Below are 14,241 nucleotides of genomic sequence, written 5' to 3' on the forward strand. Positions count from 1 at the left end.
CAGGATTAAGTCTTTATTGTACAAAAAGCTGTTATTCGTAACTCATGTGTATTATAAAAATGCACGAGTATACCATTGTACCAGGACCTATATTAACGTAAGTGTATTTCATACTTTCTTTCTTTTTTCTGTAGCAACTGCTTAATTTTATATTAAGGTAGTTTCACCAAATTGGCATAATATTACTATCTTCAATTTGTTGCGAAAATATCCATCTCAAGTAAAAAGCGTCTTATTAAAAGTAGAGGGCAAATAGTATTCCTTAATATTCCTGATTGGATTTTATTCATACAAAAACACTGTCGACATACAATATTCTTTTGATTCTTAAATGAAATGTTTAATTTTAGTTACATTTATTTACCACATTTTTTTTTTATTTTTTCAAAATTAAATTAATATCAAGTAAATATTTCACTTAATATAACTTTTGAGCTTAGAAACAATTTAAAATGTTTTTATTATCCTTGAAAGAATATGACGCTTTTGTGTATTTTTTTACACACTATATGCAAATTAATTTTATAAAAAAAGTTTAAAAAAATATCCTTCATCAAAAAGGCTATGCATTCATATATATAATTTTGCATACAGTGAGACATTTAAAAATTCAGTGTGATCTCCTTTGAACAGATTAACAGTTTGAGTGCGATAGCGCTTGTTATGAGCCAAAAATGCAGAGCTTCTTTTGTTTTGTACCGAAAATGTAATAATTGAGAATGAAAGGTATTTTTGTTTGTAAAAATTACTTGTTACATAATAAATAGTGTTAATTATAACCATTTCTATTGTTCTCCAAAAAAAAAACTACTACGCATTTCATTCCGCACTATTAGCATATATATAAGCAAACTCTTCAGCACTCAAACGGTTAAACTCTTGAATGTGTTTTCATAGTGAAGCAGAAATATTCTTGATTTTATCGACAAGAAACCAGACTTTCACAGCATTATTGTTCATGCTCTTTTAAAGCTAATCTCTCAAATGTTATTTAATTTATTCCAGAAAACCTCAGTTTTTTTAAGTAAATGTATTATGAAAAATATTTATTTTCATTTTCTTACGTAAATCTTCTGACCACATTGAGCACAGTCTAGTTGACATATAACAGGGGTTTCCAACTTACATGAGGCCGGGGGCCACAAATAAAAGCACAAATCAAATGATGGGCCGCAATTTTATCAAAATTTTTTGTAGGACTCTTTTATGTTAGAAGGAACATTAAATACTACTGTCAGAATTTTACCAAGTTGTACAAAATAAAAGTATTGAATTACAAATTAAAATAAGAAATATATTTTTAAAAATATTTAATTGTTAGTAATAATATTTTTTAAAATATTAACTAAATAATAAAAATTTGGGCTTCAATAAATTTAATGCGCACCTATGTATTAAACAATCAATGTGCAACAGATATCTAATTGTTAAGGTATTAAAATTTACATAGTAGCAGACAAATTATTCAAAGAGAAGATTGAGGTTTGTCTGCTCCAACCACCAGAGAATATATATTTACATTTTAAATTTAAAATTTACAAATGTGTGTGTAAATATTTTCGTCCAAAATGAGTGGTTTCAAAAAGTTAAATCGGAGAATTTTTTCGAGAAAATTTTTGATAAATCATGCTAAATTATATTCACAAAATACAAAAAAAATTAAATTAAAAAGAGCAACCTACACGATTATTTTTGTTGTTGTTGATTTACGTCGCACTAAAGCTGCATAATGGGCTATTGGCGACGGTCTGGGAAACATCCCTGAGGATGATCCGAAGACATGCCATCGCAATTTTGATCCTCTGCAGAGGGGATGGCACCCCCGCTTCGGTAGCCCAACGACCTGCACGCAAAGTCGAGCATTTTACGGTAAAACAGTTTAACGAGGACCAATACCGCACACGCTCGGTCCCTACGCACACTGATCCAAGTGGTCACCCACCCGCACACTGACCGCAGCGATTATTTTTGTAATTGAATAAATATTTTTTTGGATGCAAAATCTGAAAAATAAATTTCTTTGCACCGTTGGTATGTTAAATTTCACAGAAACGAAGAAATTAGGTTTTTATTACCGAGAAAAGTATTTTAAATCCATATAGATTTTTTACGAAAATTGTCCGCAAAAAAATGACAACTAATATATTTCAGTTCACGGGCCATAAAAAAGGCTTCGCGGGCCGGATGCGGCCCCTGGGCTGCCAGTTGGAAACCACTGACATATATCATCAAACGTTTTCATGAGCTGAACTAGTAACTTATATAATAAATAATCATGTCTCACAGCAGGGCTTATAACCTATACTTCCATATATAGCCCTATATATATATATATATATATATATATATATATATATATATATATATATATATATATATATATATATATATATATATATATATATATATATATATATATATATATATATATATATATATATATATATATAGGCATAACTAAGGCCTCTATTTGCTGAAAAACAGCTTAAAATATTTGTTTCAAATGGTGTTTTATAATTTGTTTGGCATTTTGATAATAAACAGTAAAAAAATACCAACTTGTCCTAATTATTTTACAAAGTATTGTATATAAATTATAAGTCATTATTTTATAGATATCCTCATTACCTAGTAAGTGTATGCTAAATATACGTGTGCATTTAATTTTTTTTAAGCGCAAATTATACTGATTTCCTGTTTTTGATTTTATTCCTTTTTGCATGACCATGTTTCCTATATCGCAAATGCTTTTTCTCATATTGAAAAGCATAATAAATCAAAATCATACGTCTGACACAAAAATTTTATTTACAATATTTTTTTTCTTCAAAAATTAACAAATTATTAATCACAACACTGATATGAATGAGATTTCAAATTATATGGTGTAAAAATTCCAATCACATAAGCTTTTATGCGTTCTTATGGACGTATACTGTTTAACAGACAAATGGTCGTTATTAGCTCGTAGTGCCTGCTTCTGACCTAAAAAACAAAGATTAAAAATACACTTAGTTAAGCATTAAGTATATAACTATGCATTTGAAAATGATTCAAAATTAAAATAAAATAAAAATCTTCTGAAAATGACTAATAACATGACGACAAAAATATTTCAATGGACATTTCATTTTTTTCATTATACAATTATATAGTTAAGATAAAAATAACATTTCAAGATTGTTTTGTTATAACCTATTTCAGTAAGTAGTTAGTAGGCTCAAAATTGACTTATATATGAATAAAATTACGTTTAAAATTCCTTTAAAAAAGTTTTTAATTTTTTTTGAGCTTAAGGGTACACTGGACGATAAAAACAAAGTGCAATTTTCATTCAAACATTTTAAATTTCAACAGAATATTGTTGGCAGTAATAGAAGTCTGCTACAATGTTTTAGGAAGAAAAATAATAAATAGTTTTAAAGTTATAGCTGAAAGTATGGTTTTTAATTGTTGATAATTAAAAAGTTCCTTGTGATCAAATTTGAAAGTTTTTTAATTAAATTTTTACCTAAATACACTCTTTATTGGTAATTAAATAAATTTAAGTGGTAATTGTAACAGCTATAACCAAGACATTAAATATTCATTTTGTCACCAAAAATGTCTTCGAAAAACAAGTTTTAACCATATTTGTTATATTATTTCAACTTTTTGCAGTTGTGGGAACATTGTTACTAGAAAAAGCAACTTTGTCATCGAGAACTGCGCTTTGATAAATGGAGCTTTACAAATTTTTAATCTTATAACTCGATAAGGAAAACTCAGATTTAAACACGGTTTGTTGCATATTACTTAATAAAGTATGAATTTTTTGAATATCTCAAAAACCAAAATAATAGATTTGAAGTATGGAGCTTTACAAATTTTTAATCTTATAACTCGATAAGGAAAACTCAGATTTAAACACGGTTTGTTGTATGTTACTTAATAAAGTATGAATTTTTTGAATATTTCAAAAACCAAAATAATAGATTTGATGTATGGAGCTCTACAAATTTTTAATCTTATAACTCGATACGGAAAACTCAGATTTAAACACAGTTTGTTGCATATTACTTAATAAAGTATGAATTGTTTGAATATCTCAAAAATCAAAATAATAGATTTGGGAAGAATTTCTCTCATTTTTAACGTTCAGTGTCCAATTAACCAAGCAATTCCTTAAAATACTTCAGGAACTCAAACTTTACATACTTTAGATACTCAAGTAACTAAGATAACTCACTCTGTTTTGAGAAGAGACTTTAATGTCATCTGTTCTGGACTGATAACATCCGTGAGGATGGGTTTAGGTATATCACATAAAATGGTTGGTGGATCAACAAAAGTAACAGTTTTGATTTTGGCTGGTTTTGATGTGTTTGTAAGCTCTGTTTCAGTTGATCCACTTAAGTGTCTTTTAATTTCGCTACTCTCTACCAGATCGAACATGGGTTGATCTTTAAATGCTTGGAGTGTGTCAAAATCGTGCAATATAAGAGATGCAGGTGCGTCTTTCAGGAGATAAGGCTTCTTGTAAGCTGGGTCTTCCTCCGATTCAGCTCTCTCCGTCTGAAATAAGGAAATAAAAGATGTAGTTCAATTTACTATTGTAATAATTTTTATAGAAACATTCAGCTTTGATTTCTACTTGAAAATGTATAATAAATGCTTTGGGAAGGAATTTTGAAATTTGTATTTTATTGCACCCGCTGGATTTAAAATACAGTTGAAATTGATGGTACAGGGCCATCGGTAAAAGCAATAATAAGTAGTGACAATTTCAAGATAATAGCCCCAGTAGTTTAAACAGCAGCGTTCTTCTAAAGATTTCTAATTTCAATCAATTTTGCATTATAAGTTAATCGAAAAAAAGTAAAAACTGAAAGAATACTTTGCCAAAAAATGAACATTTTAAGATTGTTGGGAAATTATCTTGATCTTAGTTTAATTGAAAATCAAAAGAATATTTGCTAGAAAAATTGAAAATACGTAAAGCAAAACGAACATTGCATAAATCTGGGAATCAGAATTTTTGTTTCACATTTATGAAAATTATTGATCTTGCCTAATTCGGGTGTGGAGATTTTCAAATTTGATATTAGTTTTGCTTCTAAAACTACAGATTTAGCTTAGAGAGAGAGATACCAATTATAGATTTAAAAATAGGATAGTACCTAAAATTTGCTAAAAAACCTTTTGCAACAGAATGAAAATTTATATATATGTATATACACTCTATAACGAAAAAATCAACGCACCAAAAACGTACTAAGACGCGCAAAATCGACGCTCGATAAGGCTGGAATGATGCCGACTGGGGACGTATAGTCTTTAGCGACGAATTCCGCTTCCAACTGTGTCCTGACGATCATCGAAGACGTGTTTGGAGACTCACAGGGCAGAGGGGGGATCCTGCCTCCACTATTGCACGCCACACCGACCCTCAACAAGGCATTATGGTCTGGGGTGCCATTTCCTTTAACAGCCGAACCCCTTTGGTCGTCATTAGAGGTACACTTACTGCACAGCGGTACGTCGACGACATCCTAAGACCTGTTTCGCTACTGTTCCTTTTGCAGCACCATGGGCTGGTTTTTCAGCAGGACAATGCCAGACCACATACGGCACGTGTTGCTATGAACTGTCTGCAAGCTTGTCAAACTCTTCCTTGGTCTGCCAGATCACCAGATCTCTCTCCCATCGAGTATGTCTGGGATATGATGGGAAGGCGATTGCATCTGGCACGGAATGTTGATGACCTCGTTCGACAATTGGATCGAATTTGGCAGGAAATACCGCAAGAGACCATCCGGGAACTTTATCGGTCTATGCCACGCCGTGTGTCAGCTTGTATCCAGGCTTTTTTTGCAGGCAACTTTGCTTAAAAAAATTTTTATTTGTTCCTTACTAGTTGACATTGACAGTTAACTTTAACTAGTTAAAGGAAGATGCAGTTGCTAAAACGGAATTATAGAGAAATAACGCTAAATTAAAAAAAAAGTCTATCAATGAAAAATAAAATTAATTAAAAACATGATAATTAAGATTATTTGATATTTGGAAAATAAATATTGCACAATATATGCTATTAAACTGCTGTTTGTAGAAAATGCAACACCATGAAGGAATCATCAGAATCAAATGAAATTCGCAGCAAATGTCAATTATAGGATATTATGCAAATTAATAAAGTTTCAGAGCCATCGCGCGTGCGTGGCGCGCGCAGCGCCCTCTGAATTGATGCTGAAAGCGTATAAATAAAGTGCTGTAGCGGGACGTTGAAAATAGTCTATGATTATTTGTTAGTGGCAAACGTTTAGTGAGACCTGAGTATGCCTCCACGACGGAAGAATAAGAAATTCAAGCAACTTACGGAGTTTGAACGAGGGAGGATAATCGGCCTTCGAGAAGGAGGATTTTCCTATCGCGCAATAGCAGCTCGTATGCAGCGGAACAGTTCCACAGTGATGCGAGTTTGGAAGCAGTGGACCGACGAGCACCGAACAACTCGAAAAACAGGCACTGGACGACAGAAGGTGACGTCAGAGCGCGATGATCGACACCTGCTCCGCATGGCGGTGAATGATCGCACAGCTTCCTCCAGGCAGCTGGCAACACATTGGTCAACTGCTACAGGTGTACAATTGTCGGCTTCGTCAATTCGTCGTCGTCTGCTGCGCCGTGGATTGCGTGCAAGGGTGCCATTATACAGGATTCCCCTCACGGCGGATCATCGACGGCTGCGTCGGCAGTGGGCTCTTGAGCACAGAGACTGGCGAGCTGATTGGCACCAAGTTGTCTTTTCAGATGAATCACGCTTCAATTTGTGGACCCATGATGGCCGTGTTCGTGTTAGACGTTATGCCGGTCAACGCTGCCTTCCTGAGTGTATTATTGAACGACATAGTGGTCGAACACCCGGAGTTATGGTCTGGAGTGCGATTTCGTATCATGGACGATCCAATTTGATACGAATTGAGGGTAATCTCAATAGCAACAGATACGTCCGTGAAGTGCTACAGCCCGAAGTCGTTCCTTTCCTTCAAGGCATCCCTGGAGCTATCTTTCAGCAGGATAATGCACGCCCACATGTTGCGCGGACTGTTAGAGACTTCTGTTCAGCACAACGCATGCAACTTCTTCCTTGGCCTGCTTATTCGCCGGATATGTCGCCTATTGAGCACGTGTGGGATATGGTTGGTCGGCGTCTCACTCGTGATCCGCGTCCTGCAGTTTCCAAAGACGAACTTTGGTTGCGCATACAAGCGATATGGAATTCTCTTCCTCAAGCAGATATTCAACATCTGTTTGACTCCGTGCCACGTCGTATAGCAGCACTTATTGCAGCGCGTGGTGGCTGCACCAAATACTGATTTCGGACGCTTAATTTGTTTCTTTTGTTTTGAAAATTTCATCATTTATTTGTATCAGTACAAGTCGTTTCTGCATTAAATTTCATTTGATTCTGATGATTCTTTCATGGTGTTGCATTTTCTACAAACAGCAGTTTAGATAAAATAAATAACTGAACATTCAATATGTAATCTAATTAACTTAAATTGGATAAAATTAAATTTGCAATAAAAAATTAAATTAATATAAAAATGATTCTTATTTTGTCATATAGACTGCTCAAGCTAAAATTATGTTTAAATATTTGGATAAAATCTTTATATATATATTTAAAAATATCGATGTCAACGAAACAAAACAAAATAATGATGGTTAAATTTATAAAGTTACAATTTACGTATTTACAATTTTTACTTATTTTAATTTTAATTTAAAATTATAAGAAAAATATTTTATTTCCTTGTTATTAATTTATAAAATTAAAGTTAATAAAAAATAGCATTTCAAAATTGTAAAGAGTTTTCTTTCTTACATCAAAATAAGAAATAAAATCTAAAGCCACTGCATAACAGTTTCAGAGAAAAGATAGCTTTCTTAAATTTCGTGACTCAAAGTGTAAACGCAATATTTGTTACCAAATCCAGCCATTTTTCTTGCTTTGTTCAGGTATTATACCCACAATAAAAATTTTGAAACGTTCATTTATTTATCCAAACGGGTTAGTCCGAAGGTTTTTCATTTATTTTTCAAGAAGTTGATAGGCGGTATTAGATATTGATAAATTATTACTGCAATATTTTTCTGCCGTACAAAGACATTTTCTGAAGCAAATTTTTTTAGAGAAATAGCTTTATAATTGATCATTAAAATTAATATTTTGCTGTAATATAATTTTATAAATTACTTATAACTTTATATCTGCTATAGACGTGAACAAAAATTATATTATTTAATAATACTAAAATCGTTTTATCTTTTAACTATATCAACTTGATTGCTGCTTATTGCCCTTAATAGACTTTTTTTCACGTCCACTTTGATTGTCTCTATCAATAAGTATTTGAACGCACATGCGTACGGTGGAGGTGGAATTATCGTCTGGGATGTTTCTAAAGCATAAGACGTGAACCCTTAGTCGAGTTTTCCCATGGTAAGCTCAAATCCGATACGTTCAGCACTATTTGATTTTAGTTTATAACCAATGTTAAACAGCCGACCAAATCAAGACTACTATGTAGCCTTGTAAATTTGAACTCAACCCATAAGACAAGGGAACTCCTGGATCAAGCACTGGGACAAAGCCTTCGTAGGGGACTTTTTGAGGGAACTAACCTACGCGGAAAGAAAAACTACGAAAAACTCCTACGGTTAATGCGACGGCAAGAGGATTCTTACCCATGATCTTCTATCACTGATGATATTTAATGTCGGAACTGTGATCAGAGTGAGCCGGAGGCAGAATTCGTATCAACCAGTCACGACTGGGATTCGAACCAGTGGTATTGATTTCTTAAATTGTTATTCTGTTTCCAAGTTTACCACACGTCTTCCAACGCTAGCTATTATGCTGCGCGAACCACCATAGAATCGTATGGCGACAATAGAGTGAATGACCTGTCCTGAGTCCAGACCTGAACAATATTGGAACAGCCGGGACTAGTTGCATCAGAAGAATTGAAACAAAGTACTCTTCGTGGGAGACTTTTTTGATGGATTTAACCTACATTTGCGTTACACGGAAAGAAAAACTACGATAACCTCCCACGGTTTGTCCGACAGCAAAGGGATTCTAATCCATGGTCGTCTACTACTGAGGATATTTAGCGTTAGAATTGTGGTCGATGCGAGCCGGAAGCAGAGTTCGTATCAACCAGCCACTTCTGGGATTTGATTCAGCGTCATCTTATTGATTTCCTAAGTCGCTGCTCTTTTCCAAGTTTAACACGTCTCTTCCAAGACGACAACGCTAGATATTATGTTGCGTGGTCCACCATAGAGTTGTATGGCGACAATAGAGTGAAGGACCTATCCAGAGTCCAGACCTGAACCGTATAGCGAATAATTGGAACATCGGAATTAGTTGAATCGCTGGGAGACAATTAATTAGAATATGTGAAGAGATTTTACGTTTTATCAAAGTCTTGTGGAAGAAAATAGTACAACTGCCATACCAGGACATTTTGAAATCCTGTCCGAAGGAGTTTAGAGCGCCACTTTCACTTTTTAAAGAATAAGGAATTTTTTCCCTAAGGCAGGTGACCTAATATTATTGATGGATAGTTTCTTAAAATTTATATATTGAACAAAAATATTGCATTTACCTCATAAAAGGCTTTCTGAACATTTCTTGCTACAGCTATTTTATCTTTTTGATAGTAAATTCCAGCGAAGACCACTACATTCAGCATGAGTAAAGAGCATCCCACGGCAATTGTAACTCCGAGGGCTGACAAGTGAGATGCTTTGTCCAAACTGAAGATGTATACCTCTGATGAGTTTGCAGAAACATTTCGATTCAGATCATTCTTTTGATCGATGGTCCCATTGAGCGACGAAGTATCTTCTGAATTCGATTTCATACTCAGCTGTTGAACTCCATCGTAAAGATTACGAATATTTCCATCGTAGGCAGAAGTATTATGATGTTCAGGCAGCATGTGATGTTGGTCCGTTGTAGTGTTGTCTGCTGTATCTAAAGCTGGGATGAGGTTGAGCCAATACGAAAGCTTGTGGGCATTGTAATGATCCTTTACTTTGGGTTTTAAAGCTGCAAAATACAAAACAAAGTATTAGTTTATTAGAACATGGAAATGAAACAAAATAAAGAAAATTACCGATTAAAACATTAATTAGATGTGTTAACACTCTATTTGATGTAAAGCTTCATTAAGTGCTAAATAGAAACTGCCCTAGTTTAAGGAAAAATATACAGTTTGAAAAATTTAGTACAAACAAGAAAAAAAAGAATAATATGCTTTAATGTAGACGATCGGATTTAACACGCACTTCGCTATAATGATTCGCTATAATTTTGCTATAATTTAATGATTCAATTTAAAGCTAATACCTTCCAATTAGTACATACCATATTCTAAGTTAACAGATATTTTTAAAACATTGGCGTTTTTTAATAATACCTCTTTAAATAAAAATGGTATTTTTATAATTTATGTAACTCAAAATAATCTAATGCTTTTAATCAACATTTGTAATTAAGAGAAAGTTAAGCTTAGTAATGAATATTTGTTACGGCTTAGTGAGTTAGTTTAGTATGTAGTAATTACTGATAAATAAGTAATTATTGATAATAATAAAAAGTACAAAGTAAGTTTAAATCAAGGTCTTACTGACCGTAATGCACTGCATTGTAAATTATATGTCATGTACTTCCTTTGTCTTATGGTTTTCCTAATTGAAGAAACATTTCTTTTATACATTAATTCAGCAATTACTGGTTATAACCCATCACATTATTTGTAAAAATTTAGTTAAATGTTTCTTTTTGTCTCTTCTTATTGTTTTACAAAATTCCTTGACCATTTAATAACCATCTTTGAACAGTCTACCTGATTTTCAGTTTGCGGCTACCAATGTTCAACCTCGTAGCCTTGTAATGTTGAACCCAATGCAGAAGACAAAGAAACTCCTGGATCACGTATTAGGAGAAATTTGCCCTCTTGGAAAATTTTTTGATGGAACTAACAAGCATTTGTGATATATGAAGAGGAAAAACACTAAAACCTCCCACGGTGAAACCTCCCACGGCAAAGGGACTCTAACCCATTATCCGTCTACTACTGAGGATATTTCACGTCAGCACCGTGGTCAGTGAGAGTCTGGCGAGGAATTCGCATCTATCAGGGATTCGATCTCGTGTCACCTCTTTGGGAGATGAGCGCTCTATCCCCTGAGCCACCACGACTCTACACACATCGATTAAGGCACAGAAAATGACGGAGTTTTATTCCCAAAGGAGGCTTACCGATCGAGAGGTACTTGCTCCTCTTAAAATAAAAATAATCGCTGGAGCACAATGTTGACCATCTTGCCACTGTCAAGGCGTTAGTTTTAAAGTTACGGAATCTTAATGTAAACGACCTGGATGTGTTTTACTTTGCTTTTAAATAATAGCAACATCGAAAAATACGGACCTGAACAATTAATTCGAGCCTGTTGCTTGTAATGCCTTTAATGGTCGAAGACAATAACATCATATGCTCGACAATATATCCCTTTTCTCTTAAATTAGACACTCTGGGGCATATTCTGGACTGCCTATACATTATAGAGGGGGATTTATTCCTAAAAAACCATCAATGGTTGCCTCAAAACTAATGGAACATTTGCCCAATTTCTAGGACCAGGATTAGAATAAATCTTTTTTTAAATTTTTTTTTCCAATGAGCTGCACAATCGGTCTTGCCGATAAGCAGACCTAGTGCGTTCTCCAGAGGTGGTATCCACTCTTTCAGAACCGCCACAATGGGTGAGATACCGTTGGTCGTGTTAATTTGGACGTCTGGTTTCTGTCACACTAGATGGCAGCACCGAGACTCTATTTGGATGCTAAAGTGCACTAGGAATTTTATTTAATCTAATTAATTTAATTTAATTAAGAATAAATCTAAACTCTGTAAAAAAATCTCACCGCCATACGATGTAAAAATATTTTATTACAACATATTCATGGCGTGAACTTAACTAGGATAGGGGCAAAAAGCTGCGCGTTTATACATTTATTCAAACATCTATTATTATCAACAAAATTTAGAAAATCTGCTTTCTGGCATAAATTTATCACAACTTTTAGTTCAAGTTTGATAAAGCTTCAGAGTAATTTTTCTTTCGAAGTTGAAAATTTAAGGCTCATCAATCATGATAAAATCTTTACAAGCTGCAAGAAATCTATTGATAGGTAATGGGTAATTTAAAGTTTGAAACTACCCGATAACGAAATAATAAATCTTAGAAAGGGGCTTAAATTACTTTAAAGATTTTAATCTTTGAAAGTTCATTCAAAAGATGGTATGGAATGATAACTCTTTAAAGAGTCTATTTTGGAAGTTTGGTCCGATCTGATAAGAGGGGGTAATTAAGAACTATAAAAATAGTATTCCATGAAGCGTAGAAAATTGAATTTATACTTTATTTGCATTTAATCTTGCAAATAATATAACTAAAATAAAATAAAAAGAATATTTTAAAATTTTACATTAATTCGAAACAGGTGTGTGGGAGTTAAGCGTAAGGTGATATGATTTATTATATATTTTTTATTTTGTTTAAAATGAAAAACATCTCCTGATTAAACAACAGCTTCTGATTAATTCCGAAATCATCACGCGCTGATAATTAAAATTATCGGCACAAATTTTAAGATTTGATATGCTTAAGACGCGGAAAAGTGTATCCGAAAATAGCTATTGTAAGTGTATATCATGTTTGTTAGACGTTAGATTAGAATTCTGTTTTTCATCTTTCTTGATAAAATTTTTCTTATTTTGCTTATTAACGTCAGGTGGATAATTTAAATTTTGGGGTTATTTATTTCAAACTAATTGATTTATTTGGGTAAATTAAGTGACAATGCTGAGTTATTTTAAAAACCAAGATCATATGAAACTAGTGTCGATTACTTTATAATTGCCCTCAGTTGTGAAAAAAATCTAATACTAATAATAGATTGATGGGTACAAATGAGGTATTTTTCAAAAGTATCTCTCTATCTAAAATTAATTATGACAAAACTTTGAAGGAAAAAATAAGCGCATATAAGTACGAGCGTACAGTGTTTCGGTAAGGGTTTTGTTATGCCAGATCATTATTTCCCTTATATTGCTATATTTGATTAATATCAAGTTATGTAACCTTATATAACCCTTACCTTATGATATAACCTTTAATATGATAATATTACCTTATGAACTGACATTATAATGTTGAAACTTAAAAATTTATTTGTTATTTTTTGAATCATGGGATTGTTTCAAAAAATTCACAAGACAATACATTAATTTTTCATATGTTCGAAAGTGAAAATATATATTTTCAAAATAAATTTTGTTTTTCAATACCACATTTTAACGTGTCGGAACTGAGATTAAATAGACCAAAAAAGAAATGTCTTTGTAAAATGATATGCTTTCAGATTTTTTTTTGCGTTTGTTAGAAATACTACGGTATTCTTGATAAAGAAAAAAAACTAAAATGTTAACTAAATCTGAATAAAATATAAAAGGATTATAAATAAAATGTAAAAAAAATTTTTAATAAAATATAAAACGATAAAAACATAAATGAAATATCGAATATAAAATTTCATAATACTATATCAAGTCTCTTTATTTTCAATTTTGTTATTTTATAAATTTTTTTATTCTCTTACTCATAAGTATTACTAGTCTGACTTTATTAAAGAATAAATTTATTTGCAGACAATCAGGAATCTGGCAACTATTAGACTGTTTAGCCATAATCAGAACTGTATTCAAGAAATGAAAACTCGCATTTCTTAAAAGGATTTAAATTTGAATGATAGATTTAGAAGATTTTTAAACAACTTTTGGAATCGATTATTATTTTTACCTATTCTTACTAAAATATTTCGCTAACTGTTGTTACAGAGAGTTTCATTTGAAATATTTTCTTTTATCAATAGGAAAATAATGATTTATATTTATATATTCCAGAATTTAATCGCTTTTCAGCATTTGTTATTGAAAACGTGTATGAGTATTTTCGATATTGAAAATGAAACAACTTTTAAACGCTATCTAGTTACATGTAAAGCCAAGTTCTTGAAAAGTTGAAATACATTTATCGGTAAGCTTTGTAAGCACAAATCGATGATTTATTTCAAAACATTTTTCCTTTACCTTTCTACGAATTGCAAAATCACTGCAT

General features: G+C 32.5%; 1 protein-coding gene across 1 annotated transcript in view; it reads right to left on the reverse strand.

Annotated features, from left to right (window-relative positions):
- Window positions 1-2,785: 2,785 nt before the first annotated feature.
- Window positions 2,786-14,241, reverse strand: part of LOC107453691 (neuroligin-4, X-linked) — an 80,452-nt gene continuing 68,996 nt past the window's right edge. Inside the window, exons 7-9 of the mRNA XM_043039509.3 lie at window positions 9,660-10,105; window positions 4,229-4,554; window positions 2,786-2,985 (exon numbers count right to left, since the gene is read on the reverse strand). Of these exons, the coding sequence (XP_042895443.1) occupies window positions 2,961-2,985; window positions 4,229-4,554; window positions 9,660-10,105 (797 nt within the window). The 3' untranslated portion in view covers window positions 2,786-2,960. The remainder of the gene's footprint in view (window positions 2,986-4,228; window positions 4,555-9,659; window positions 10,106-14,241) is intronic.

The sequence above is a fragment of the Parasteatoda tepidariorum genome, chromosome 2 (assembly GCF_982258835.1).
Source record: "Parasteatoda tepidariorum strain Cologne lab strain chromosome 2, Ptep-v5.0, whole genome shotgun sequence".
NCBI classification, from domain to species: Eukaryota; Metazoa; Arthropoda; class Arachnida; order Araneae; family Theridiidae; genus Parasteatoda; species Parasteatoda tepidariorum.